The 26,629-nt window shown below is 33.8% G+C and overlaps 1 protein-coding gene and 1 long non-coding RNA gene across 2 annotated transcripts; one reads left to right on the top strand and one right to left on the bottom strand.

The window, feature by feature from the left end:
• Window positions 1–9,735: 9,735 nt before the first annotated feature.
• On the top strand, window positions 9,736–11,832 carry LOC149533036 (uncharacterized). The gene has a single exon (XM_089805794.1). The coding sequence runs from the start codon at window positions 9,736–9,738 to the stop codon at window positions 11,830–11,832; it is 2,097 nt and encodes a 698-aa protein (XP_089661920.1).
• Window positions 11,833–19,271: 7,439 nt separating this feature from the next.
• LOC149533035 (uncharacterized) lies at window positions 19,272–20,981 on the bottom strand. Its single transcript, XR_016357188.1, has 2 exons — window positions 20,788–20,981; window positions 19,272–19,563 (listed from the first exon to the last, which is right to left on the bottom strand). It is a non-coding gene; the product is annotated as an uncharacterized LOC149533035 (long non-coding RNA).
• Window positions 20,982–26,629: the final 5,648 nt, after the last annotated feature.

Genomic DNA, 26,629 nt, shown 5'->3' with positions numbered 1-26,629 from the left:
GATTAAATTACCATTCCATAACTTTAATAAATGAGTATTGTTACTAAAATTTATTAGTAATAAATCCTTATTTAATTTGATTTTATAATTGAATAACCAAATAAATAAATAAATAAATTTATTATTATGTGATGAGAAATAATCTTTTATTCATTTACAATATTTTGGTTTAAGTTCATTTCATTCCTTTTATCCCGAATTTGCTTGTCCCTAAGCAATTTTAAAACGTCCTCCTTCTCCCATGTGGCATCTATATCTAGTAGATTTCTCCATTTAATCAAAAACTCAGTGATAGTTATGTTCCTTAGTTTGCATTCTCAGGTTTCAAGGATACATTCTGGTATTAATGTAAGTTGTCCTTCATCATCTAAGGGAGGTAGCTCTGTACATGGAGTTACGTGTTGACCCAAATCCTTCTTTAGTCGCGCAACATGAAATACATTATGAATTTTACTATCTTTAGGGAGTTCAAGCTCGTAGGCTACTTCTCCTACCTTCCTTGTAACTTTGTAAGGCCCGTAAAATTGGGGTTTGAGTTTTTCCATCCCATTTCTCTTGATTGATGATTGCTTGTATGTTTGTAGTTGTAAGAATACCAAATCTCCAACTGTGAAGGATCTCTCGATACGCCTTTTATCTGCATACAATTTTTGTTGATTCTAAGCTTGTTGTAAATTTTCTTAAGAGTTTTAATAATGTCGACACTCTGCTCGATGAAATCTTATGTACCAAGAGCTCAACTTTCTTGTGATATTAATTCTCCAAATGATGTAGCATCATAACCATATAATGCTTTAAAGGGGCTCATTCCAATAGACATATGATAAGTTGTATTGTAGCAATATTCCCCAAGTGCAACCATTTGATCCAGGTGTTCTGTTGTTCGGTAACATAATTCCTTAAGTATCCTTCTAACCATTTGTTCACAACTTCGATTTATCCATCAATCTAGGGATGATAACTGGGGCTCGAAGTTAGTGTTGTCCCTATGAGACGAAAAAGTTCTTACCAAAATTTACAGAGGAATTTGATATCCCTGTCAGTAATTATATTTTGAGAAAGTCCATGGAGTCTATAAATTTCTTTGAAAAATAATTCAGCTATGTGATGTGCTTTGTATTATGTAGAAATGGCGAAGAAATGAGCATATTTGGTAAGTCTATCCACCACCACAAAAATGCTATCATTTTCATGTACCTTGGGAAACCCTGTTATGAAATCCATGGATATACTCTCCCATTTCTGAGTTGGAATTGGCAAAGGTTGTAATAGTCCAGTTGGGTGCATTAATTCTACTTTGTTCCGTTGGCACGTTATGCAGTACTATACATTATCTTCTTACATCTTTTTTTAACCCTTTCCAAGAGTATTTTTCTCGAATATGTTTTTATGTTTTATAGTACCGTTGATGACCTGCTAGTGGGTTGTCATGGTATTCTTTAAGAATTTTTTCCTTCATTTTTGATTTAGGGATTAGGTATACTCGTCCTTTGTAGAGAATAAGGTAATTACAAACTTTGAAGTCTTTGTTGGGCAGGTTTCTGTCTAATATGTCTTTTGTTTGAGAACCTTTGGCATATTCTGATAAAATCTCCCATTTCCAATCTAGTGATATGTTAGTAATGCTATTGATATGTGGTCATCAAGAGAGTGCATCTGTGACTCCATTATTAATTCCTTTTACATATTCAATATCAAAGTTGTAGGCCTGAATCTTGCTCACCCACTCTTGTTGCATGTCATTAAGATCATTTTGGTTTAAAAAGAAGCGCAAATTGTTATGATTCATTTTAACAATGAACCTTCCACAAACTAAGTATTGTCAAAATTTAGCTAGAGCATGCATTATTGCTAACATTTCTTTATCATATATAAGATAGAGTTTTTTCTCTAAATTAGTGAACTTCCAACTTTCAAAGGCTATCGGTATTTTCCTTTGCATGAGGACTGCTCCTATACCCTCTCCAGAGGCATCACATTGTAATTCAAATGGTTCAATAAAGTTTGGGATGGCTAATATTGGACATGAACTCATGATCTCTTTAAGTTTATTGAAGGCTTGTTGCACTTCCTCGTTCCTCATGATTTCTCAATTGTTGTCTAAAAATGTCATTGATACATAATTGGAAAGTTGCTAGAGCATTAGTGAGACCAAAAGGAAGGATGAGAAATTCAAAGTGTCCATAATAACATCTCAAGGTTGTCTTTGGTATATCTTCCTTCCTCATTCTTATTTGATGGTAGCCAAAGTGAAGACCAATTTTTGAAAAATAGCACGCATCATGTAATTCATCCATTAACTTATCAATTCCGAGAATGGGATATCTATTTTTAATTGTTTTCTTATTCAAAGCACGATAATCAATACACATTCTCATAGTACCATCCTTTTTTATTAATACCACTGAAATGCAAAGGGGTTACTGCTTGGTTGGATATGTCCCATATCTAGAAGTTCCTTAATAGTCCTTTCTATCTCTTCCTCGTATTTTCAAGGGTGTCTGTAAGGGGTGGTTATCATTGGTTTAGCCCCTTCTTCTAATTCTATGTGGTGTTCGAAACCTCTTTTTGGAGGTAGCCCTGGAGGGATTTCTTCAAAAACCTTTTGATGTTTTTTTAATATAGGTTAGATATCTATGCAGATACTCTTTTCTTGTGAAACTGACTTATCTAATATCATGCATTGTGTTATCCATTCACCTTGGTTGTGGCTAGGTATTTTTCCATTTTTTTGCAAGTGACTACATTTGGGGAGCCATCAGGTATGGAGATATAAAAATTTATTGATGAAAAAGAAAAAGATATAAATAATATTCAGCAAAATATTTGATGGAAGACATTCAAAAATAAGTTTATTATTTCATCGAGCGATATTTAGTTAGAAATAATCTAGCAAATTCCTTTAGAAATCACGTCTGAAATTGTGGAGTGTCTTGTAGACAGGGACAGTCAGCCTTCAAAGTTCACACAAGACGAAAAGATGACCTCCCCTCATACTCTACATCAGGTTGGACAAGAGGTGAGATGGGCAGCCAGCCTCCCATGCTTTCAGACATGAGTTACAATGACAGCCAGCCTTGGAAAACATTGGTTTGGAAGCATTTCCAACAAATTCATGTGATTTGCTATGAGGAATATGCATGTTGATTCAAATATTAATGATACTAAGATACATGTGGATTCAAATATTAATGATGCTGTGATTTATTGATCTATAAATTAGATATTTTTATTTATGGATTCAGATATTATAGTAATTTCTTGATACTTAATATTACCAATATAAGTTGTTAGTAAATAATATTGATTATCAGCTCTAAAATTAAGAGTATCTCAGTAAATGTCTCTCAAGAAAGGGACATTGCAAACATGGTCCAAGAATGGTTCTGGAAGTATAATTAATGAACTAATAATACATATCCACATTGACAGTGAAAGCAATAAAATTGTGTTACTCTCACATGAATTCTCAATTCATCTCTAATGTATGTAGAGCATATGATATATACATTGAATGTATCATATTGGATAACTGTACTTCAATTTATTTTTTTAATTCTCTACTTTTTATCATCATCCCCTACCATCCCTTGAGAAAGGTCTCTTGGCCCATACTATTCTTATCATTAACACCACAAACATTCCACATAATATAGTCTATTTCACCTTTAACATTATTCAAAGGGGGTGGTGTATAAAAACAAAGCCGAACAAAAAAACATAGGATCATTGGGATGAAAAGGAGATTACCAAGAGACTTGGTGTGATTCATTCATGCTACCATACAAAACCTACATTATTGTCATCTTGAAATGCCCTCTAAGTTTTATTTGGCACTCTACCAATAATAACCCAAATGTTAAAATTCATGCACATTTCAAATGACAATTTAATTTCTAGGGTAACCTTGTGGTGTAGTGATGAATTGGTTGCATTGTTAATGGTGCAACCAAGGTTCAAATCCCCACCTGCCCCAAGCTCGTGTTGACACTGATTACAGCCCACCTTGGTGAACATGAAGAAGACTTGTGATTGATGCTTGTGGAGTTTGAAGGTGGTGATTGTGTGAGGCTAGCTTAAGGGCTGACTGGTCCAGACCCTCATCTGGTTGGGAGGGCTCATGGACCCAATGCCTACCCCACATAGGTCATGTGCTGATTGTGGAACCAAATCCTCCTTGGTAGATGTTGCTTATGGACTCTAAGTCAAACCCACACAGGTCTTGCTTGATGTTTTTGTATCTGACCCACATGAATCTTTTACCCCTATAGGTGTGGGTCCCTACTAGGCTTTTGTGCTCATGTCTTTGGATTGTTAGGTTTGGGGATGAGGCCTCCTGGTTTGTGGCCTTACTGATTCACAACTCCAGTCAAAAGTGTTTATCGATTAAAAAAGAAAAGGCAATTTAATTTCACTCTTAAGAACTCCCATTTGGTTAAGTGAATATTGTAAATTAAGCCATAACTCCAAACTAGAATTCCGTAGGCAAGCATGATTAACCCATGCTCTTGTTGATGACAACGCAAAAATGCCAACCCTAATCATAACAATTAGAAACATTTCAAAAAAAATACCAAAAACAAAAATCCAAATTCCAAACTGATGAGCATGTTATACAAAATTACATTAGATCTCAATTACAAGATAATTTTGAGAAAAATAAATTAAGGAACCAAGTGACCACTTCCTTAGCTTTGTATATGTATTCATCGTCGTTAAGTTATTGGTTCGAGCTCAAGGATGGTTGTAGGTACGAGAATCCATAATGTGGATATGTGAAATTGTTTTATAGGGGTTTGGGTATGTATAGGTACATATGTGTACATGAATTATACATACAAAAAAATAAGAGAAATAAACATAATTCTAAAACTAAATCATTTCATTGTATGGTACTTGATCATTAATCATTGATTAGTGCCAAATGCCAAAGATTAATATTAAATGTCACTCAATAGTGGAAAAATATTCAGATAAGCATATATGTAACCAGCAGACCCAGCAGGTACCTACAAACATACCTGTATTAGGTGCGTACATGAATCTAGTACAGGGCAAATAGGTACAAAACTGACAACTATGTCCATAAGACTTTTTAACAATGGCATCCACTTTACACTTGAGCAAGGGAAATGAAGACCAAATGAAAGATGCGCAATCCCATTTATAAGCAAGCATTGTATACTTTGAAAACCATGACAAATCATAAAACTATTGAATCCCACAAATAAATGCAAACGGTCACACCTATACCCATAAAGCTGCCATTTAATTTAATTTATACTTTTACAAACCAGCTTTCAAAAGAATATCTTCATTCTTATTTAGAAAATTGGCTTAAGCCTTAAACAAAACCCTTCCTCATGCCTTAAACCCTTCCATCATTATTAAACCTTAACCCTTCAAACAGACTCTATTTGATTTGAACCCCAACAATTTTCCCCTAGGGTGCCTGGCAAACAAATATTGCAAAGGGTTGGGCTTTACTAGGCCACGACCTTAATTAATTGTTCATTTAGACATATTGCTTTTCCCTACTCAATTGAACTAGAATACAGCTTTGTTTGCTACCCTTCCATTTACAGCTTTAGTGTAAGTTCAGCCCTTCTTGTCTTTATAATGTTGTTATATACAGCATGCATGAGAGAGTGAACAATTCATATCCAAGGTGCAGAAAAAGGTAATGATATTTAAAAGTCTATTGATGTTTTTTCATCACCCACTCAATAGCATCATCAAGTGTAATTTCTATTGTATCTAGTTGTCTAATATTGATTATGCAAATAAATATAAAAAGGAAATGGTACACAAATCATAGCCCACTCGCATTGCACGGAAGTTATATATCAAAACAAAGCTAACTTGTTAATTTGGGTTCAGGTTCAAGTTCAAGTTTAAAGAACTGACTCGTCGGTACAGCAAAACTCTGAAATGGGGTTTGAGTTCAAGTACAAAAACATGTAGAAATTATATGCATGTACATACGTATGTGTATAACTTAGAAGCATGATTTAAGATAAGAATGTCACATAATACCATAAAAACAACAAAAATAATAGAACTTGTAATCATAGCATCATATCAACATCAGAATATTATAATAAATATTGAGTTCAAGTATCATTGTTTTGACTTTCCAAAATTGGAACTTTATACTAAGTTTCAATCATCTAATGGATTATCTAAATCTTTATCTTCTTCTTCACCAAAGGCATTAATTGATTCGCAAACAATGCCAATGCCAATCAGCTGCAACAGTAACATTCTCAGTTTCCGAGTCCCCAAATGCTTATTACTTTTCCACTATATAGAAAGCTTGTTTTGTTTGTGATTAATATCATACTTGAAAAATGTTTTAAAAGTAACCTACAACTCCCATCGCCTATTGAGGATATTCTTTATTTGTTTAAAATATAATTTATCACTGCAGGGAGCTTGCAATTAATTGGACAAGGGTCATTATTAACAATTAGACATAAAAAGTTCACTAGAAGATATCTCAGGGGCTAGTTCAATTTCATGTAATAATTATCTGAACTACAACAAATTTTGTTTTGTAATGTTAAAAATTTTATTCAAATTCTATAATAATTATTTCCACTCTATATTGTAGAATATTTCTCAGTGGAAAAGTACTTGGTTTGCCTTTCATCTGCCTAGGTCTTCCCTAGTTCGACATGGGTTTGGCCTGAATTAACTTGCATGCTTTGTCCAAACACCGAACAAACTAGCCTGCCTGGATTTAAACCCTATTTGAACCCACACATTGTTGATGTTTGATGGCTTCAATAGGATAAATCTATTATATGTGTTCTTTATTTTTGATTTATAAGATTATTGTTATATGAAAAAAAAATTTATATATATATATATATATATATATATATATATATATATATATATATATATATATATATATATATATATATATATATATATATATATATATATATATGATTAAATTTGTTATTTTATATTAATTGTCTGATTAATGAATAGAATGTCCTATGAAGGGACATGTCTATTCATGGCGTATTCTCTATATATAAATCTAAGAGGATGTTGCATTTGGAACACACATGCCTAATAAGGCAGTGCTTAATACAATTGCAGCAGTTCCATGAAAATTCAACATGGTATCAAAGCCATGGTTGGAAATGCATGCTATTAAGTGTGGATACTATGTCCAAAACAAGGTAGAAGTGAAGGGAGTTGTACTGGTTAGAGTGAGTATTTCTAGAGAGGTTGTACCCATCTTTGCTCGAGTCTTGTTGCATACATCATTGGGACAACACTTAGTCCATCCTCTTTTCAGACTAAGAAAATCCAAGTAGCTAATCATCATTCCTGGCATGACGCATCAAAATTAACAGCTGATGTTTTGGACTTTTACAAGGCACCATTGCGAGTTGAAGGATGGGATAAAGCAATTGCAGAAGTCAGCAAATTGTCTATAGGAACTATGCTCTCAACAAGCCATGCCTCGATTTTGTTGAAAGTGGTGCAAGGCCTACCGGTACTGGTAACAGTTGGGGCAGGAGATATTTTAGTCTCCTTACGATCTTCCCAGCTTCTAGCATTGAAGATCTCTAATTCTAAACTAGTTGCAATTTCTGGTTGTGGGCATCTCCCTCGTGAAGAGTGTCTAGAAGAATTGCTAGCAGTTGTAGTACCTTTTGTCTCTAACTTGCACATGGAGTTAAATTTGCCAGACAAATTCTTATCTAATGAATAAAGATAATAATTTTGTGAGAGTCCCGATGCTTTGATTGATGACTTCAGGACTTCTAAATGGACACTTTAGTCAAAACTTGGTGCAAGTGTGTGATGCTTATCATTTCGAATGGATTAATAGTTTGATTTAAAGCAAAAGTAGATGAACCTAGCTTGCTATTGAATTAACTATTGCATTGAAATCAAAAGAGGATATGGTTTGAGACAGAGGAAGTTGTGATTTAATTCCGAAGAAGTCTAAGTAGAGTTTGCCAGCAAAGGATACACTTTTTGCAATCCACTATTGCACAGAAGGGTGCTCTTGCTATACTGATCACAATTCTCAAAAGTCATTCCCATTACAGATGAAAATGACAACATCCAACATGCGTGGGTGATAGAAATTATTTTACATCAAATGTAAAGGACTTGTGGTAAATGTAAGGAATCAATAAATTTTTTGAATCAATGCGACCATGTGGATGGAGTTTTGAAAGTACAAATGGCCAGCAACCACCCAAATGGGCATTCACAACTTTAACATCAACATACACCTAAGAATAAGGTAATATATAAATACTTTTCACATAAGGTGAGTATGCTTTATTTATTCAAATAATATGTGTATTATCAATTCAAATAATATGTCTATTCATGATAATAATATAATGGGAGAAATCCTTAATATTATTATTAGAAATATAAAATGCAATGAAATTCATAATAGTATTGAATATAAGTCAGAATTTTATTTTAATAAGAATAGAATAATAATATTGTTTCAAGAATAGAGACGACGAAACAATATTATTATTTGTTAAAATCATTATCATTATTAGGAAAACTAAATACTATTACCAAGGTTGCACGGGTACGCGTACCCAGACCCCTGGTACACGTACTAGGTACTGGTACGCGTATCCCGTACCGAGTACGAACTAGGGCACGTTTCCTAAATTGTAAAACGCCACGTCAGCTTTTGAAAAGGTAGAGGCGGCACAATTTGTCATGCTGGAAAGTTGAAATAAAGTGTAACCTAAAATGCGGCGTTATATTACCAAAATGCGGCATTAAACACTCTCCATCCACGAGCAGGTCAAAGATGAGGTTAAAGGTTGAACGCAGGTCGAAGACAACGTTGAACGCGGGTCAAAGACAAGGTTAAACGCAGCCGCAAGTCAAAGAAAGTCAAAAAACGTAAGGCAAAGACAATTTCACGCATTTTTCTCAAACGCCACGCGTTTTTCTCAGACGCCACGCAAAGTTCAAACACTTCACCCCATTTTTCTACAACCTCAGACTCGGCGCTCGCACAGAGGTATTTTAATTTTTTATTTTGCTGATGAAAAGTTCTGCTCGCGTTTACAAAACACAATATTATTTTTCGACGTTTTTAAATTTTGTTTGAGTTTTATTTTAAACTTTTAAGTTTTAAAGTTTTCACTTTCAGTTTTAACTTTTAACAAAGTTTAATATTTTAATATAATAATATATGATGGAACTACGTAACTATAGTAAATACTAAACTTAAAGTTTAAAGTCTTAAACCAAATAAAATTAATAAATATTTTTAAATTTCAATATTTATACATTTTATAACTTTATTGAAATTAATTTTTAAATGTTATTGTTTAACCTTAGTATTTATTTAATTTTTAATTTTTTATATAATTTAAAATTGATAAAACTTAGTTAAAGTATTATTTTATTGATTTAATTAAATTAATTTATCCTTTAGTAGTTTACTATTTAGTATTTTGACTTGTAACAATACACGATCATCTTAAATTTTAAAAAAATTAAATCATAATATCAATATGGATTTTTAAAATTTTAAATAGATGTTTACAATTTAAATAATCATTTAAATTTTAAAGTGAAATTTATTTTAGATATTAAATTTAAAATATAAAGCAATATAAAGCAACTTTAAGTCTTTAATTCTTTTTTATTTGCTATACAATATCTTCTCAACAGTTCAACAGTAATTATTGAAATTTTTTTAAAAAATTTCCAGGTAGAATGTCAGGTGGAGGAAAGCAAGCGTTGTATCCTTTGTGGAAGTATGTTGATCGTGTTCGAGGGCCGAAGGGTTCAAGTGGATCAGCCGAGGTCACATGCAAGCTTTGCCCTTTGAAATGGAACGGTTCTTACACGAGAGTGAAGGCTCACTTCCTTCACATATCTGGGGTAGGTGTTGATCCTTGTACAAATGAGGTGGAACGATATGATCTTATAAAGGAGCAAGAAAGGGCTGAAGGGAAAGTTGCTAAGAAGAGCTCTCATGCTTCAACAACAGGGCATGTACAAAGTCAACATGGAGATTCAGAAGTAGATGTCTCAACTACAGATGTAGCCCGCAAGAGACAACACATTGGCAGCTCAAATCCCATTGAAGAATTGTTTGATGTGATCGGTCGAGATGCTGTTGATGCAGCAATTGCACGATTCTTTTATGCAAATGGAATTGCATTTAATGTTTCTCGCTCCCCTTTCTACATTGAGATGGTCCAAGCTATCCTTCATGCACCAACAGGGTATAAACCACCTGGATATGAAAAGCTTCGCACTACTTTACTTGATAAAGAGAAAAGTCGATTAGATGAACAAACTACACCACTGAAAAGAGTGTGGGTTACAGAGGGATGCAGTATTGTGATGGATGGGTGGACAGATGCTAGAAATCGTCCATTACTTAACATCATGGTAACATGCAGCAAAGGGCCTTATTTTTTGAAGGCAATAGACTGTTCAAGGCAAGAAAAAAGTGCAGAATTTCTACACACCCAGCTATGTGAGGGCATTGAGGAGGTGGGGGCTACACATGTGGTCCAAGTTGTTACTGATGCTGCCCCTGTTTGTAAAGCAGCAGGTATGTTGGTGCAAAAAAAGTACAAGCATATATTTTGGACACCCTGTTGTGTGCATTCGTTGAATAATGCACTCAAAGACATTGGCAAGTTTCAATGGATTACAGATCTCATAGAGAAGGGGAGAAAAATACAAATGTTTATATGCAATCACCACCACACACAAGCCATCTATCGTAAATTTGCCAAGGTGGAGCTACTCAAACCTGCTGATACACGTTTTGCTTTTTACTTCATTCTTCTTGACCGCCTTTGTGAAGTCAAGGGAGCTTTGTGTTCCACAGTTGTTAGTGAAGCATGGACAGCTTGGAGACAATCTACTTCAGATACTGCTGTTGAGGTGCGAGGTATGATTCTTGATGAGCATTTTTGGGCTGATGTGAAATTTGTTGTGGAGTTTATCAAGCCCATATGTGAGCTGATCAGATATGCAGATTCAGATAAGGCATGTTTGGGAGAAATTTATGAAGCAATAGATTCCATGTGTGAAAAAGTGAAGACAATAACTGATATAAAAGACCCTTCTCTATATCCTTTGATAGAGGAGAAGTTACATGGAAGATGGAATAAGCTTAACACACCTCTTCATTGTGTTGCGCATGCTCTTAATCCTAAATGGCATGATATACAAGTGACTGGGAAGAGGGCTCCACATCAGGATAGAGAGGTAATGAAAAGATTTTGGGTTGCAATAAAAAAGATCTATGGCCGAGGTGAGGATGCTGCAATTATAAGGAGTCAATGGAATAAGTTTTCACGTGGGAAAGGTAAGTTTGGTTCTGTGGAAGCTTTATATGATATGAAATTAAAGATAGACCCTATAGAGTGGTGGTGGAACCATGGAGGTGAAGCTCCTGAATTGCAATCATTTGCCATAAGATTGCTCTCACAAGTAGCTAGCTCTTCATCTTGTGAGAGAAATTGGAGTACTTATGGGTTCATCCATTCACTATTGAGAAACCGTTTGGGGTCAAAGAAAGCAGAGAAATTGGTGTACATTCACAGCTCACTTCGTCTCCTCTCTCATCTAGATCCTGGATACAATGATGGTCCTTCATCAAAATGGGATCAAATCTCACCTGGTGGAGAACTTGCTGCCCTTGTGGATGGAGAGGTTGAAGTAGATGGCCTTATTGACTTGCCTATTATTATTCTACCAGCAGAGGAACCTGAGCTCGAGAGTGATGATTATTTGGACTGCATCATAACTGAGGACCTTGATATGGATGATGAAGACATAGAAGACTAGAAAATAGATTAAGGTGTCTGATTTTTGTTTTAGTTTTTTGTTTGCATATCAGCTTGCTGTTTATCAAGCTTATTTCGATATGTAATCAGTTTGAGACTTTGGTACAATGCTGATTAACAATAGATTATAATCTATAAAGTCATAAACTTTTTCTGATTTTCACTGTTTAAACTTTTAAGTTTAAACTAGAAGTTTATCATTTCTAATATCAATATGTCCTATCTATATGATTTATCATTATGAAGTTATTGTTCGTATTTAAAGTTTGCCTTCTCTGTTAAGTATCTTTATCATTATGAAGTTATTACTGTTATTGTTTGTATTTAAAGTTTGTCTTCTCTGTTAAGTATCTAGACTCTAAAGTTTAAAACTTTAAACTTTTAAACATTTAGCAGTAGTATATATTATAAATTTATGCTCTTAATCCTAAATGGCATGATATACAAGTGACTGGGAAGAGGGCTCCACATCAGGATAGAGAGGTAATGAAAGGATTTTGGGCTGCAATAAAAAAGATCTATGGCCGAGGTGAGGATGCTGCAATTATAAGGAGTCAACGGAATAAGTTTTCACGTGGGAAAGGTAAGTTTGGTTCTGTGGAAGCTTTATATGATATGAAATTAAAGATAGACCCTATAGAGTGGTGGTGGAACCATGGAGGTGAAGCTCCTGAATTGCAATCATTTGCCATAAGATTGCTCTCACAAGTAGCTAGCTCTTCATCTTGTGAGAGAAATTGGAGTACTTATGGGTTCATCCATTCACTATTGAGAAACCGTTTGGGGTCAAAGAAAGCAGAGAAATTGGTGTACATTCACAGCTCACTTCGTCTCCTCTCTCGTCTAGATCCTGGATACAATGATGGTCCTTCATCAAAATGGGATCAAATCTCACCTGATGGAGAACTTGCTGCCCTTGTGGATGGAGAGGTTGAAGTAGATGGCCTTATTGACTTGCCTATTATTATTCTACCAGCAGAGGAACCTGAGCTCGAGAGTGATGATTATTTGGACAGCATCATAACTGAGGACCTTGATATGGATGATGAAGACATAGAAGACTAGAAAATAGATTAAGATGTCTGATTTTTGTTTTAGTTTTTTGTTTGCATATCAGCTTGCTGTTTATCAAGCTTATTTCGATATGTAATCAGTTTGAGACTTTGGTACAATGCTGATTAACAATAGATTGTAATCTATAAACTTTTTTTGATTTTCACTGTTTAAACTTTTAAGTTTAAACTAGAAGTTTATCATTTCTAATATCAATATGTCCTATCTATATGATTTATCATTATGAAGTTATTGTTCGTATTTAAAGTTTGTCTTCTCTGTTAAGTATCTTTATCATTATGAAGTTATTACTGTTATTGTTTGTATTTAAAGTTTGTCTTCTCTGTTAAGTATCTAGACTCTAAAGTTTAAAACTTTAAACTTTTAAACATTCAGCAGTAGTATATATTATAAATTTATGCAGATACAGGCTGCTACAACACTTCCTTTTCTATCCTTAAATTTGTTCAGCCCTCTACCCAGTATGAATGAAGCCATTAGATTGCTTCAAAGTTCAGACCCTCATATCTCCTTTCCTAACCTTGCTCAAACTGGTATGACTTAGATTTCAGGTATTTTTGATTGTTGTGGCATATATCAGAACTGTTGCAGACTGTTATAAACCCTCCTGGACATGTACAGCCAGCTTATAGACTCATGAGACTCACCTCAGCGTGTATGGCCTCTCTGATTTTCTCAGCCATTATGGCATCTTGTTCTTAATATCAATGTTGAGTGAGTACTTCTTCAAACAGCAGAGCAATTCCCAGACCCTTCAATCACAATCTTCAGCATACTATCACAGTTTCATATATTAAAATTTATAACTTTAAACTTTAAACCTTTTTGGATTTCTTGTTTTGGATGCTCAATGTCATGACTCATGACTGATATTTTGATTTTCAGATTTTCTATAAGATAATTATATATATATATATAATATTAAAATTAGACATACACACGTACCCCTATCCCCTATTTCGAAAAATACCCGTTCCCGTTCCCGTACCCACGTACCCATGCAACCTTGACTATTACTACCCTTGAGTATTAATCTCTCTTATTTGGTTGTATTTTCAATATATACTAAAAGAGTTATGTGCCTTGATCTTTTCCTCCAAGAATGCTATTGCAGGAAGAGGGAGACTGAGATTCGAAGGGAGCCTGACATTTCATTAGAGGCAACCTTGAAAGAGAGGGAGCAAATAGAGGATGTGATTCAGTCAACTTCTAGTGATCTTGGTCATATTGATTCAGAGGGAGTAAACCAAGCTGAGATGGATTCTCTAGTGATCAATAAATTGTAGCAATCAAGAGGATTGTGATTCATGAATATACCTCGTGACTATGTAATTTTAATGATTTTAATGGGCCTATCCTTGTATACATCATGAGGAAGTGACAACTTCCAAATGATGTCACTTGTATTTGCAAAAGTTACTGTAAGGTGACGATCTTGAAATAACTTGTATTATGAGCTCAACAAATTGAGTATATGGTGAATGTCTTGCACCTCAACATGTTGGAAGGCCATTACTCAAAGAGTATTTGGTGAATATCATTGATATTCTAGGAGGCCAAAACTCTTGATATCAAATGTGATGTCAAACCTTATTTTAAGTATTTAGTGAATATCGTTGATATTCTGGAAGGCCAATACTCTTGATATCAGATGTGATAGCATACCTTATTTTGAGTAATTGGTGAATATCATTGATATTCTAGGAGGCCAATACTTTTGATAAAGTACTTGGTGAATTCATGTGTTGATATTCTGGAAGACCACTACTCATGATATCAAACCCATGTCAAATGGTGGAAAGCTTTGATGCTTGATAGCTTCAATCAGATAAACCTTTTATGCATGTGTTCTTTATATTTGAGATATAAGGTTATTGTTATTTGAGAAAAATTAATACAATATATATATATATGTGTGTGTGTGTGTGTGTGTGTGTGTGTGTGTGTGTGTGTGTGTATATATATGATTAAATTTATTTATTTTTTATTTTTTTATTAATTATTTGATTAATGAATAGACATGTCCTATGAAGGGACATGTCTATTCATGGCCTATTCTCTATATATAAATCTAAAGAGGATGCTGCATTTGGAACACATACCTAATAAGGCAGTGCTTAAAACATTTATAGCATATCCATGAAAACTCAACACACATAAACTTGTCCCCAAGCCAAGAATCAGCTTGAAGTTCAAACTTTGAACCCTATCTGAAACAAGATCCCAATGAGGCAAACAAGTTTTGGACCAGTGTTTTGGCTAGAGTTCAGGGTATCCTAAATATCAATTTGAGGAATCATTCAACTATTCAAACAATTAAATCTATGATTTTAAATATGCACCAAGAATTCTTTGGTTTTTTCTTGTATTTTAATTTTACATTATTATTTTAACAATATCATTATAAATTTTTTAGGTTTTCAACACACATAATGTGTATAATGTTTCTTCCTTTCATCACTCTTTCCTAAATAAAATGGGAATTTGAAAGTTGAATCATTTAGAAACAAAGAAATAAGATTGTAAAGCTTTGTGCTTCCATCTACTTGTTTGAATGCCACACCAATTCTCACAAGCAAAACATTGTTAATATTTATTTACCAATGCCATGGTTTGAATGTTATACCATTCACCACAAAAATTGGAACTCTAATAACACCAAGCTTTTCATACCATCGCAAATCTTAAAAACCTATTCATGTAATAGGTCAATGAGCACTTCTAAGCTTTATCTACCAATCAACAAGTATAGATGCAACCTAAGGATAATGCATGTATACCAAACATACCACTTGTTCACAAGAGCACCCTTCTATTTAAAATCTAAAGCTAGAAATATTACAAAGCATTTTAAAATATTTCAAACTTTGCATTGAAGGAATAAAGGTAAAGGTTGCTCATTACTAGAAAATGCTAAGATTTTAAAGTGGGTAAGACAAATTTGCCTATTTCGGTCATTAAAATTGTTTCTAAAATATTAAGAAGATCAAGAAGATATCAAGAAGAGGGACAACAATATAAGAATCAAGTTTGGTTCTCTATATATTTGATATTTGCTTTGACACAAGACCATATTTGATAATGTACTAATATATGGCCATGGTATTACTTGCTTCTTGTGTTAGTGCCTTTTTACCATGTTTGTCTCATGTGGTCAAAGTTGATCCCAAATAATTAAGAAAATTAGGATTACACTACACGACCAAAGTATGGTTCTCTATGTTTTTCCTTTGGCACAAGACCATAGCCAATAATATCTTATCAAGTACTATACTACCTATATAGTCATTATTGCTTACTCACTCTTGTAGTGTCCTATAATCATGTTAATGTCTGATGAGGCTACAAGGATCTTCTCTACCACTTCAAATAGAAAGCTTGACAACCTCAATATCACTCTCTTTATTTACACTTTAGAAATGATATTTTGGGACAAGATGATGCTTGTGGCACATTTGGGGATTTAATTCAATCAAAATCTCTAAGCTTATAAATAAGTTGTATAGAAATTACTTTGAACATGCAAACCTAGCTGCAAAAGTAAATGTGTTGCAATAACAATAGAGGTTTAGCTGATGGAGGTACCATAAAACAATTTTCCTAAAGGTTGCCTATCTATTCTCTTGGATGCCCTATGTGCTCATAAGTGATCCCTTTTAACTTCCATTTACCCCATATTTAATAAGTCAACTTTGGCCATTTTTACAGATTAGATAAGTAGAATAGGGATGAGATACAATTTAGAGAAAAAAGGTAAAGGTAGGAAAAGGATATTAAAATAGTACATTCTCAATCATACAACTACACAAGTGTGGTGCATTAGCATTCAAGAATACACAAAGATAGTGAGTGAAAATAGGAAGATGTCCAAATGTGAAAAAAATGTGTTCTACACAAGGTTTAATTTCATAGACAACTAGCATATCAAACAGTCAAAATGGTCAATAGCATGCTTATCTTGAAACGTGATACATAATAAAATTAAGGTCAAATTAAATTTACAATATGGACAAGGCGATTAATGGAAATGCTCTCTGTTAGTTCTAAAGCTTCCTTGACAATTTAAATTGAAATGATGTACAATAAAAAGTAGGGAACTAGAGAGATTGATAAAAGAGTTTGAAAACTTATTTAATTTAGTGTCTTCTTTACTTTTCCAAGAAAATAGGCACTTGCCCTTTTTTTGGGGCAAGATTTGATCACTATGTTTGATCATTGTGTCTCTAGATGACTTTAACAAAGTCATTAAACTAAAAATATAGTAAAAAGTAAAGGCAACCCTCTTAATACAAACATCTCAAGCATTTGTTAATGGAGTGAAGAACTGTAGATATGTCCATTACTTTGGACTTCTTACTTTCTAACTTCTCTTCCTCGTCTTGCAACTAAAGATGTACTTGTCACCACTTTGAGCTTATAACCCATGATCCTCTCATTGTTGGCAAGAGCTCTAGTAAAGTGTAATACCTTATAAGTCACCCTCGCCTCACAATTCATGTCCAATAAGGATAAATCAACAACAATGCACACATATAGCAAGGAGAAGGTTTTACACACATTGTTATTTGTTTGAATTTGGATTTGGACCTCAATGAATAGTAATTACCCCTTCGACCTTCTAAGCCACTAACATCTCCCTATTGGCAAGAGCTATGGGACACCTGCAATGCCTTGTTCTTGCCAAAGAAGCTCAATACTTTGAGCTTCTAAGCCTCCAGCATCTCCCTATTGACAAGATCTCTAGTAAAATGTAATACCTTATAAGTCACCCTCACCTCACAATTCATGTCCAATAAGGATAAATCAACAACAATGCACACATCTAGCAAAGGAGAAGGTTTTACACACATTTTTATTTATTTTATTTAGATTTGGACCTCAATGAATAGTGATTACCCCTTTGAGCTTCTAAGCCACTAACCTCTCCCTATTGGCAAGAGCTATGGGACACCTATAATGCCTTGTTCTTGCCGAAGAAGCTCACAATATTGAGCCTCTAAGCCTCTAGCATCTCCCTATTGCCAAGAGCTATGGTACATAAGGATTAAACCAATAACAATGCATCATATATAGAGAAGGCAAAGGTTATACAAGCATTGTTATTTGGGCTTTTTCTGAGTTCCAAACCTCAATGAATACAAATCACCACTTTGAGCTTCTAGCTTTGTAACCTCTCTTTGTTGGCAAGAGCTTTGGAAACATGTAGTTCCTTGTAACTCACCCCCACCTCACAATTCTTGTCAAATTAGGATTAAACTAACAACAATGCACATATATATATAGCAAAGGGAAGGAATTACAAGCATTTTAGTTGAGATTCTTTTCAGATTTGAACCTTAATGCATAGCGATCACACTCCTAACATTTTCAAAATAGAAGGAACATCCTTGCAAGTAGTTATACAATCAATCCATCACACAAAATCATACTTTACAAAAGCAAAAAACAAATATAACAAAAAAATATATGAATCAATAGAATAATGGCATTTTTAGAATCCAAACTCATGCAACATAAAGGCATAAGGCCGTATATAAGTTTTGAATTTGATAGATCTTTAAACAAAAATACATGTAACCCAGTAAACAAATGCAGCGAAAAGACAACCATACAAATTAGCACCATATAGAAGCTCAATGCCATTAACTTCACATTGATTCTAAATTCTGGTACAGCACAAGCGCTCAAAATGCACTGGCATATGAGTTGTACCTAATAAAATTCAATAAGAACCATCCGACTTTCTCAAGAAATTATTAAAATAATTGCATATTTATTCAAGCACTTATATGCAATTGAAACTAATAATTTGTCATAAAAATCAACCAAATTGTTGCCTGTGAAAAGATGATTCTTCTTTCTCATAATGCACACCTACTTTAGTAGATGGGTAAGATACATCAAAATCAAAACCAAAAATTCAAAATCCAAATTGACAAACACATTATTGACAATTACATGGCATTGTCACAAAGAAACTAAATGCCAAAATAGAATTAATCTGTCAGAGTAACTATGACAACAGCCTCATTGAGAAAATAAATGAAGGAATCAAATGACTACCTCCCTGGCCTTGTACATGTACTCATCATCCAGAATACCTTTTGTTTCTAGCATTCACCTTACAAAGCAATTATGTGAGGAGATAGCAACCCAAAGAAAATATAATTGGACCCCCTTTGCTTGCATTCTTTAATCTGAAAACCTTAACAATGCATAACGGTGTTAAACCTTGGCAAACTTATTCAATACAAATAAAAAATAAAACACGAGAAAATACCTAGTGGCTAGGATTTTATATCTCATTTGTATTCATCTCTCTCATAACGGACACCCACATTGGCAAATGGATAAAATACATAAAAGTCAACCAAAAAATCCAAAATCCAAATTGATAAAGTGTTAACGGCAATTACATAGCATTGTCAATAAAAAACTGACTGCCAAAATAGAGTTATCTGTCAAAGTAACTATGACAACAGCCTCATTGAGAAATTAAATGAAGGAATCAAATGAATCCCTGGCCCTGTACATGTATTAATCATCCAGGATAGTTTGTGTTTGTGGCATTCACCTTAAAAAGCAATCATGCAAGGAGATAGCACCTCGAAGAAAAAATAATTGGACCCCCTTTGCTAGCATTCTTCAATCTGAAAACCTTAACAATGCACAATGGTGTTATTCTTTGCAAACCAATGCGAAATGAATTAAAAAAACTAGTGGCTAGGAATTAGTATCATTAATGTTCTTCTTGTTGATAATGCAGACACACTTACACAAATGGGTAAAATACATCAAAATCAAAACCAAAAATCCAAAATCCAAATTGACAAACACAATATTGACAACTACATGGCATTTTTCAAAAAAAAACTGAATGTCAAAATAGAGTCATCTGTCAGAGTAACTATGACAACAGCCTCATTGAGAAATCGAATGACTACCTCCCTGGCCTTGTACATGTATTCATCATCCAGGATACTTTTTGTTTGTGGCATTCACCTTATCAAGCAATTATGCAAGGAGATAAAGACTAAAATTAAAAATCATCAGACCCCCTTTGCTAGCACTCTTTAATTTGAAAACCTCAACAATGCATAACCTTGTTGAATCTTTGCAAACTAATGCAAAACAAATTAAAAAAATATAACACAAGAAAATACCTAGCGGCAAGGATTTAATATCTCGTTTTTAAAGCATAGAGACAACCATTTGAATAGCCGATCAAGGCATCTTCATTTCTGTTAAACATATCAGCTAAAGAAAAACCCTCCCTCGTGCCCTAAGCTCTAACCTTTCCCCATTATTTAAACGTGACCCTTCTGGCAACCATCATTTCGACGAAATCCTGACTTTTATTTCTTGTAAGCTTGGCAAACAAGCCATGCTAAAGGTTAAACATTGGTGGGCTACAAAATTTATTGCTAGTTCAGGCATATGGCTTTTGTCCATCACCAGTTAAATATGAATTGCTCACCAACTACAGGGTATACTAGAAACAACACATAAAAGTGCTAATGAATGGTTGAAAGACACACACATGCAAAACTAAAATTACACGATTTGGGATAACAGTGCCATCATAAGTAACCGCGTTACTTCAACAACCCAATGTCAAGTAACAACGACCAGTCATATGCAAAAATACACGTATTTTTTCCCTTTAAACTCAACTTAGATACAAGAACAGATTGAGAAATCATATACAAAACCCTAGAATCATTCAGAAGCCATTCCAAATATCTAATCCCAAATGTATAACTTTAGAAAAGTGATTGTGTGGTTCATTGGTGATGTCTTACGCCTAGCAAATTCGCTTCAGTGCGATAAGATGTAAAAATAATCCCAATGGCCATAAGAAAGAAAAGCGGCTGTGGGTTACCTTCTGATTCTCGTTCTCCAGGCTAATTAAGCGCTACTTGAAGGCAATGTCCGCGTTGTTCGCGTAGAAAACTGATGTGAAGGTGTAGCATATAGAGAAACGATAAAACCCTAGCCCTAACTCTTACCTTTTATTTCAAAATTTGAAGGGTAAGTGCAAGGGTTTAATGCTTCCAAAATATTTCATAAATTTGTGTTTGCAAGAGACGCAATGTGTCGTAGTTCCTGCCTAATGCATAATGCATAATGGTTGTAGGTGAGTGAGAATAAAGTTAAATAGTTCTAAATTATAAATTATCATTATGAAGGCATTTATTTTTTAAAAAGTTAATCCACTTGTCACAAATGTGAAAAAAAAATAAAGTTGTAATTAATGCATTGATAGAGTTCTTATAAATCAATGTATTTACAAAGTGTTTTAAAATTCTATATTTATATGTAATGAAAATTAATTTTACTCCTTACTATTTTTACTTCTCAAAAGATGGTTATTACTAACATTTTGAATTTTAAATCTAAGAGGAATCAAGTCATGTTTAATGACCATAGTTAGAATTCAGTATAGAGCCTAAAATTTAAGCAAATTTCAAGAGTAATATAACACACATGAACTCTTAACGATAATGTTAGTCATCACTGTAACACTAATTGAACCTTAACTCTAACACTATATGTGATTAAGTTATATTCTTATTAACACCAAATTAAATTATAATGAGCCCTATTCTAGCCCCAAATTCAATTGTAATCCTCAATTTAAAAGTCTATTAATTTTATTCTTGGATTTTCATTTTCTTTTTGCCAAATATTTTTGGATTTTTATCTTTGTTAAGCCTAAAATTTAGTAATAATCCTAATTCTAGTCTAACTTAACAAGATTTACTTTGTGTAACATTTTTTTGGATACAAAAATGTTAGAAAATAAGTTGATATACATTAGTTAATGTATGGGAGCTTGAAGGGAGGGAGATCTAAGTTTATTCTCTTTCTCCTTTATCATTCTTCTATTTATTTTTCTTTCTCCTTCTATTATTTTTTCTTCTCTTCTCCTTCTACATTGTCTTCTTTAATGTAGTAGGGGTTGAAAGGAGGGAAAATCAAGTGTATTCTCCTCCTTTTCCTCCTATGTTTCCTCTTCCTCCTCCTTTTTATCCTCCTAAAGTGAATAGAATTGATATATAATTTAATTTATTAATTAGATTAGGAATAGTATTTTTTTTTTACTTGAAAATATTCTTATTACAATATTTAAGCATTACATCCATATGCCCTCTATTGGCAAAATGTTGAACCTGAGATTCAACTTAGAACATCTAAGCCTACACCCCAACCATCCCACCACCAAGTTGTACCAACAACAAAAATAGGGGATGAACCCCTATAGTACACCAACTCCAAAATACAACAAAACCCAACCTAACTAGACCATACATACCAAGCCAAAAACAATATTCTATACAAAAAAAATTGAAGCACATACTATGCATAACAAAATATTGGATACTTGATAGAAAGCAGTTAGAGAAAACTTCAATCTAGGAACCATGTCGCAGCTTCCTCCTTTGTAAAAATCAAGATGCATCCACATGACCTCTCCCACGTTCTTGGCATTTTTAGATTAGGGCGACATCCATCCCAAAAACCATGTAGGAGCCTTCATAGTGGACTGTCCTTCCCTTCTGCATTCCTTGGGTGAAATTTGCCTCATTCCCTTTTTCAATCTTAGTCATAATTCATTACCTTATCAGCGGCCTTCCATCCTCACCTAAAGGTACAATCACCCTATGAGACGTGACTTTCCAAACTCTTTGTGTCATGTTCCCAACTGCTCCCTTGTTCATGTCATGATCTACAACAAAGACTCTCACTTTCTCCCACCCTTCCTACACCCTTGAAAGCATAACCCATGGTGGAAAAATGATGAGCAGTTGAATTAGAGAGTTACTCGCATCAACCATTCGCCAGGGGCCCTCCCCCATGTCTAATCCTTTTCCTAGCATAGCTCGATCAATGATTTACTCCAATCCACTAAACCATTGCGGCTCTAGACAAGATTGAGCAATGAATTTTGTTGAGAATGACAAGTTGGTATGGTGGTTGTTCATCGTACGATGAGATATTGTATTTGTATGGTGAAACACCATACACGTGATTCCTCCATACAGTGAAGGGTTTTCTCATGACTTGGCATTGTGGTACGCCTAGCAATGAAGTAGGTATGATGTTGGTACAATAAATCCTGGCATAGGTGTGTAGTGAATTTTGTATTCTGAAGGGACTGACCCAATGCTGAAGGTGTCCAAACTGAAGGCATTTGTGTGACTGAAGGTGTAGTGCCTCTCATGTTTGCAGTATGTACCTTGTTTATATTGATTCAAGAGATACTTGATACTCTTATTGTTTGTACCTTGTTATGACCTGAGGGTTGGATGGTATACTTTTATTTTAGTTTCATAGATGTTATACTGCTATTCTATTCAGTTTATCATATTTACATGTTGATGCCATTTTTAGTTGACAGTAGGTCTATGATGATATATGGTTATCTGGTATTTGGAAATATATCTAATTCTATTATGTGATGGATTTTGTGTTATGGTGATTTACTTCACTCTTGTTTCATGATGCTCTGTGTGAATGTGAGTGATGTAAATGGATTATTTAAGTGTAATTAAATAAATGGATAAATTAGTTAGTTAATGAATTTATTGCTTCGGTTATGTTATTATATAAAATTGCACTTGATTGTGTATTAGTGTGCAAGATTTATATCCCTGGTAGTGGCACATGGAGTTAGTGATTCAGCTATTCATATTTCACCAATGTCACCCCTGTATGGTCAATGTATCTTTAAATGTTAAATTAAACCTACCAATAATTTGCTAAATCTAGACTCATTTGCATTATGTTATTAGACCAATGAGTGTGTCTATGCATTTAGAGTTTTACTTTGTTGCAAAGTTGTTAAGGCCTTCTATGATTTTGGTTTCAGGGTTTTTGGGCTTTATTTAATTGATTTTTAACTTCTGGAAACTTTGCCTTAGGTGAATTCCTATCATGAAGAATAACTTGTTTTTGTTTGGGTTGATTCAGAGTCTAGCTATTCTAACTGGCTATTTGCCCTAATCAAATATTCACTCAAAAAGTGAAGAAGTATTGAAAAAGGTAATTGTTTTCTCACTTCTCACTTTTGCAAAATACAAAATTGAGAGTTTTTTTTCTAAAATTCTTCTCTAAAGGATCATGTTTTTGTTTGTTGTGAGATTCATGGGCATGAGATCTTCATGAGGTTAGTCTCATTGGATCTAGCTTGGAGAGACCTTGTTGTGTCGTGATTTTTGTCGGTTTCAGTGGGTGATTTATTTCTTTGTGTCATTTCATGTTTTAGCCCCTTTCGTTGTCAAGTAGGGCTCTCCCGTTTTCTTGTTTCAACTCAGATTCTATATCTATTTTTGGTAGCTATTTGTCTGGAGGTTGAGAACTAGTGTTCCCCTCTATTTTTGTTTGTTGGTTCTGCCCGATTGGTCAGGTATGAACATTTTCCTAGTTTTTGGAATGAGGATTTGGGTTTTTGCGTCGTTATGCTGGTCATTTTTGCATATAGTGCCCAAACCCAAATTTTATTGGATTTTCGAGAATTTTTTACCCAAAGACCAAATGGGTTTTAATTTTGAAGTTTTCCAAGTTTTCCAAAGACCAAAACTGATGTGAAGGACTACTAGTTCCACCTTGTAAAAGGATTTACAAAACACATAATGAAGTATGCACTCGATAAAGAGATTTACAAAAGACTGTTAAGTCTACCTTAGGAAAGGATTTAACTATTCTACCTATTAGGATGAACTAGTGGCTAATCTTTGATCTACAACTCTGATTTGTTGGTTGAGATTCCTTTGGAGTGTAATGATCACCTTGTTGTAATAGATAAATCTTTGTTGCTCCTTATATTGCTTGTAGCCTTCTTACTTCACACTTCTGCTCTCACATATATCTTCTCATATTCTTACTTCATATATTTTTCATTTGGATGTGATTTAATACATTACATATATACCAATCCAAATTACAATTCATCAAAGTTAGCTACAATACAAGTTTCACCAAAATACACAAAGTCAACCCAATTGCTAGTACTCGAGTTCTAAAGACAAACTTGGTGAGGTTTTGATACTCAACAACCATTGTCAACACTCGACATCATCATGCTCTTGGTAGATGTAGAAGCTCAATTCGTACTAATCACCTCCAAGTAGTCTGAACTTGGTCAGTGCTGGTCACTTGGTGAACATTGCAAAACTTGACATATAAACTAAATCACTTGGTTGACACTACATAGCTCGGTCAACACTATCACTATGAGCTCGATATAAACTGAATCACTTGGTTGACACATCCTGGCTTGGTCAAAACTAGATTCACATAACTGATGCTACCAACTCGATAAACACTAGAGAACTCAATGTCTAACTCAATAAACACTGTGAAGTTTAGTTTACACTGATAATCATCAACTTGGTAGATACGACTCGATGAAAACTTAATATTGTTTTTGAAACTCGGTAGCAATTGTAGAACTTGGTAGAACTTGAATTACTTGGTTAACACTATAAACTACAAGATAAACTTAGTAGCTACTAACCATTTGATTAAGTGTGAGTCACTAATAAAAAAACTTGACTATAATGTCAACATGTAGTTCTAGATTCTTCTATTTATTGTTGGTTAATCACAATCATCGATCTTAGATTCAATGTACTTAACCACATGGAAAATAGAACTTTGTGCTCTTCCTTATCCTTCTTTAAAATCCCTTATCAGACCATTATTGAATTTTCCTAGTCATGGATCTTGCAACAAACTTAGACTCGCACTTTTGAACATCTTGAATATTTCATATTTCCTTTAAAAAATTGCCCTTCAATTCCATCTTTACAATCTTATTCTTCCAGTTGTTACTCGATGAACATAACATTTCGCTTGGGTAATATAGTAATCGATTAATACTAGTCTCACTTGTGAAATACTAGATTTCTAGCTTGATTTGCCAACTACTCGGTGAATACTATAGTCACTCGACAAATACAGTCTTCCTTCTTTAACATTGTCACTCAGTTAAGCTTGCATAGCTCAATACAGTACAATATTACATGATTATAAAATAATCAAACTATTACTAGTACAAAAATAGCAATATGTGACTAAAACACACTAAAATTTGTATATACGTGACTAAAATTAGTCGTGTGACTAATAGTAGTTAATATCCAATCATTTATAACACTGCTAAATTTACTACTAAGAAATTTTAGTCATTTAATTGATCACTGATTTAGTGGTATATTTAGTAGTATATATAGTGGTATATTTAGTAGTATATTTAGTAATTGATTTAATCATATTAATAGTCACATATTCAGTTGTATATTTGATAGTTCATTTTGTCACATATTTAGTAGTATATTGAGTAGCATATTTAATCACATATTTAGTATATTTAGTCACATGTTTAGTGGTATATTTAGTAGCATATCTAGTAGTATATTTGATCAAATATTTAGTATTATTTTTAATAGTGTATTTGGTCATAATAGGGCACAATGGAATCGAACCACCATTCATCTACCTGTAAAGAAGGTGCTCTTCCATTGAGCTAGCATCCTTTAAAGAATGATCACCACCTCCAAGTTGAAGTTCAGGAAAGAATGATGAGCTTGCATTCTTAATTTGTATTGAGAGAAAGCAATTGTGATATATATGGTCTAAATTTATGGCAAAAGTGGAAGTTCTCTATTTTAAGTTTCTCCATAAATTGCTATGGATTAATTGTAGTTATTATTGTCAAT

This window comes from Cupressus sempervirens, chromosome 10, assembly GCF_028749045.1.
Source record: "Cupressus sempervirens isolate cs-2001-9-10 chromosome 10, ASM2874904v1, whole genome shotgun sequence".
Lineage (NCBI taxonomy): Eukaryota > Viridiplantae > Streptophyta > Pinopsida > Cupressales > Cupressaceae > Cupressus > Cupressus sempervirens.
This window is presented reverse-complemented; position numbering and strand designations above follow the sequence as displayed.